Source organism: Empidonax traillii, unplaced genomic scaffold, assembly GCF_003031625.1.
Source record: "Empidonax traillii isolate 1590-97213 ecotype Southwest subspecies unplaced genomic scaffold, ASM303162v1 scaffold2135:size51128, whole genome shotgun sequence".
Lineage (NCBI taxonomy): Eukaryota > Metazoa > Chordata > Aves > Passeriformes > Tyrannidae > Empidonax > Empidonax traillii.
Genome location: NW_020957328.1, coordinates 281 through 4358, shown reverse-complemented (window position 1 = coordinate 4358; position 4078 = coordinate 281). Strand labels below are relative to the sequence as shown.

Genomic DNA, 4078 nt, shown 5'->3' with positions numbered 1-4078 from the left:
CGTTCTTGTGGAGCTGAGGATTTTGGGAGGGTTTGGAGGAAGTTGGGGGGATTCAAATGTGGTTTTTCGGTTTTGGAGCTCTTTCAGTTGGGGGTTGGAGGGATTTTGGGGGGGGGTTACCCATTCTGGGCCTGGTTTTTGTACAGACAAGCCCTTCATGATCATCACGGAATACATGGAGAACGGGGCGCTGGATAAATTCCTGCGGGTAAGTGACACCTGGGGACAAGGACCACGTGCTGGTGGAACAAACACCCACCACGGGAGGTGGGATGACAGATGGATTCCAGACTGGATTCTCCCCTTTTCCCAGGAAAAAGAGGGGGACTTTGGCGTCATCCAGCTGGTGGGGATGCTGCGGGGCATCGCTGCCGGCATGAAGTACTTGGCCAACATGAATTACGTCCATCGGGATCTGGCAGCCAGGAACATCCTGGTGAACAGCAACCTGGTGTGCAAGGTGTCCGATTTTGGGCTCTCCAGGGTGCTGGAAGATGACCCTGAAGCCACCTACACCACCAGCGTGAGTGTCACCACGGAGAGGGGGGTGGTTGGGCGTGGCCGGTGGTGGGTTGGTCACGGTGGGTGGTTGGTTGTGGTGGGATGGTTGGTTGGCCCTGAAGGGGTGGTTGACCAAGGTGGGGTGGTTGACCAAGGTGGAGATGGTGCCTTGGCCACGGAAGGGTGGTGGGTTGTCCAAAGTAGGGTGGTTGGTTGTTGGGGTGGTTGTTCATGTCAGGATGGTTGGCCAAGGTGAGGTGGTTTTTGGGGGGTGCAGAATTGACCCCGGTGTTTCCATAGGGCGGGAAGATCCCGATCCGCTGGACGGCGCCCGAAGCCATCTCCTACCGCAAGTTCACCTCGGCCAGCGACGTCTGGAGCTACGGCATCGTCATGTGGGAGGTGATGTCCTACGGCGAGCGGCCCTACTGGGAACTCTCCAACCACGAGGTGAGCACCCCCCTGCACCACCAGGGTTTGGGGGACATCCAAGCCCAGGTTGGAGCAACCTGGGCTGGTGGAAGGTGTCCCTGCCCATGGCAGGGGTTGGCACTGGATGAGCTTTAAGGTCCCTCCCAACCCAAACCATTCTGTGATTTGTGCGAACACGGGGATTTTTTGGGGGGATCATCATTCAACCTCCTCCTCCTCCCCCCCCGTAGGTGATGAAGGCCATCAACGAGGGTTTCAGGCTCCCTGCACCCCTGGACTGCCCCTCGGCCATCTACCAGCTGATGATGCAGTGCTGGCAGCAGGAGCGCGCCCGGCGCCCCAAATTCGCCGACATCGTCAGCATCCTGGACAAGCTGATCCGCGCCCCCGAGTCCCTCAAGGCTCTGGCGGATTTTGACCCTCGGTGAGTGTGGGGAGCTCTGGGATGGGGGGATGGGGGGATGGGGGGACAGTTACCCAGAGCAGCTGTGGCTACCCCAGCCCTGGGAGTGTCCAAGGCCAGGTTGGACGGGGCCTGGAGCAACCTGGGCTGGTGGAAGGTGTCCCTGCCCATGGCAGGGGGTGGCACTGGATGGGCTTTAAGGTCCCTTCCAACCAAACCATCCCAGGATTCTCTGATTCCAACATATCTTTGTGTCCTCCGCTGCTTTTGGCACCATTTTTGTGTCATTTTCCGTAGTTTTGCATTCCCCTGGTGCTGTTTTGTGCCAGGTTTTGCATCTCTTCACCTTCACGTCCCTTTTGACATCTCCGTTTCCACCTCGGTTTTGGCACCTCCCCATTTTCACATCCCTTTTTGCACCATTTCCTTTCTTCACCACCATTTCATCGTCACGTTTCTGCATTATTTGTTTGGCATCTTCCCATTTCTGCAACGTTTTCCCACCAGTTCCATTCTCCTAAAATTTTTTGGCATCTTTGCATTTTCACGTCGTTTCTTTCATCCTTTTGGGTTTTTTTTTTATCCTTCCACTTTCACGCCCTTTTTTTTAATTTCCTCCTTATTTTTTGCACCCTTCCACTTTTTGCATTGTTTTTTTTCCCCCCCACCTTTCCGTTTCTTTTTTCCCCACCTCATTTTTCCACCCTTCCATTTTGGCATCTCTTTTGTTCCCTCCTTCCATTTCTGCCCCGTTTTTGCCCCTTTTCTGCTCCTGCATCGTTTTTTGCATCGTTTCTCTTCCACAACATCTTTCTGCCCTTCCTTTTCTTCATCGTTTCTTGCACCCTCCCGCTCTCCCATGGAGTTTTGCACCCTCCCATCCTCCCATTGTTTTTCCCATCTCTCCATTTCGACACATTTTTCCGCATCGTTCCATTTTTTCCCCTCGTTTTCACACCCTTCCCTTTTCCCCTGAGGTTTTCCCAACCTCTCGTTTCTGCGCCGGTTGGGGGTTTTTTGTCATCTTCCCATTTTCTCACCGTTTCCCACCCCTTTCCGTGCCCCAGGGTGTCCATCCGCCTGCCCAGCACCAGCGGCTCCGAGGGTGTCCCGTTCCGCTCCGTCCCGGAGTGGTTGGAGTCCATCCGGATGCCCCAGTACACCGAGACCTTCATGGCCTCGGGCTACAGCACCATCGAGAAGGTCCTGCAGATGACCAGCGAGTGAGTGTCCCCTCAGTGTCCCCTTGACGTTCCCGTGCTGTCCCCATGGTGTGTCCCTTTGCTGTCCCCTCAATATTCCCATTCCATCCCCGTGGTGTCCCCTCAGCATTCCCATGCTGCCCCCATGGTGTGTCCCTGTCCTGTCCTGTCCCCAGGGGGTGTCCCCTTCGTGTCCCCCATGGTGTCCCCACACTGCTCTTACAGTGTCCCTGGATATCCCCATGGTGTCCCCTGGATATTCCCACACTGTCCCCCCCCCAATCCCGGGGCTCAGGGATGTGCTGGGAACGGAAACCACTTCCATGGCCTTGGCGGCCCAAGGGATGGGATAAAATTAGATGTTCCTTGGCTGGAGAGGCCGGGATGAGTCACGGTGTCCATCCGTCCCTTGGGATGAGCCGTGTCCATCCATCTGCCCCAGGATGAGCCACGTCCATCCTCCATCCCTCGAGATGATCCCTGTCCATCCACCTATCCCATGGGATGATCCACATCCATCTATCCCTTGGGATGATCCATGTCCATCCACCTATCCCATGGGATGATCCACATCCATCTATCCCTTGGGATGATCCATGTCCATCCACCTATCCCATGGGATGATCCACATCCATCCATCCCTCTGGATGGACTGTCCCTCAGGATGATCCACGTCCATTCACCCATCCCTTGCGATGATCCATGTCTGTCCATCCCTTGGGATGATCCACATCCACCCATCCCTCAGGATGGACCAACCCTCGGAATGATCCACATCCATCCACCCATCCCTTGGGATGATCCACGTCCATCCATCCCTCAGGATGAACCGTCCCTTGGGATGATCCATGTCCATCCTTGGGATGATCCATGTCCATCCTTGGGATGATCCATGTCAGTTTATCCCTCGGGATGATCCATGTCCATTAACCCATCCCTCAGGATGAACCATCCCTTGGGATGATCCACGTCCATTCCCCCATCCCTTGGGATGATCCACGCCCACCCACCCATCCCTCAGGATGAACCATCCCATGGGACAATCTGTGCCCACCCCTCCCTCAGGAACCACGTGGGGGTTTCCCTGATCCAAGGTCCGGTTGGATCCCTCCCACCCGCCCTTTCCCGCAGCCCCATTCCCGGCTCCATCACCCCACGAATCCCTGTTTAATCCCTGTTTAATCCCTGTTTAATCCCTGTTTAATCCCCGTTTTCCCTGTCTCTGCAGGGACATCAAGCGGATCGGGGTGCGGCTGCCGGGCCACCAGAAGAGGATCACCTACAGCCTGCTGGGGCTGCAGGAGCAGGCGGGGGCCGGGGGGGCCCCGGGCTGAGCCCCCCCCAGAGCCCCCTCCCTCCCCGGGGTTTATTTATTGTCCCTGTCATTCATCAGCAGTTTCAGAGTATTATTATCAACCTCCTCCCCGGGGGGGACGGGGCAAAACGGGTGTCCCCTCCCCCTGCCCGTGGAAAAACGGGTGGAAATGGGATTTCCAGCCCCTCCCCGGGGAGCTGGGGGAGGTTTTTCAAGGGGGGGGGT

At 56.5% G+C, this 4078-nt stretch overlaps 1 protein-coding gene across 1 annotated transcript in view; it reads left to right on the top strand.

The window, feature by feature from the left end:
* EPHA2 (EPH receptor A2) overlaps positions 1 to 3872 on the top strand; it is a 14895-nt gene extending 11023 nt beyond the window's left edge. Inside the window, exons 12-17 of the mRNA XM_027909442.1 lie at positions 147 to 208; positions 314 to 523; positions 802 to 951; positions 1164 to 1357; positions 2404 to 2559; positions 3767 to 3872. Of these exons, the coding sequence (XP_027765243.1) occupies positions 147 to 208; positions 314 to 523; positions 802 to 951; positions 1164 to 1357; positions 2404 to 2559; positions 3767 to 3872 (878 nt within the window). The remainder of the gene's footprint in view (positions 1 to 146; positions 209 to 313; positions 524 to 801; positions 952 to 1163; positions 1358 to 2403; positions 2560 to 3766) is intronic.
* Positions 3873 to 4078: the final 206 nt, after the last annotated feature.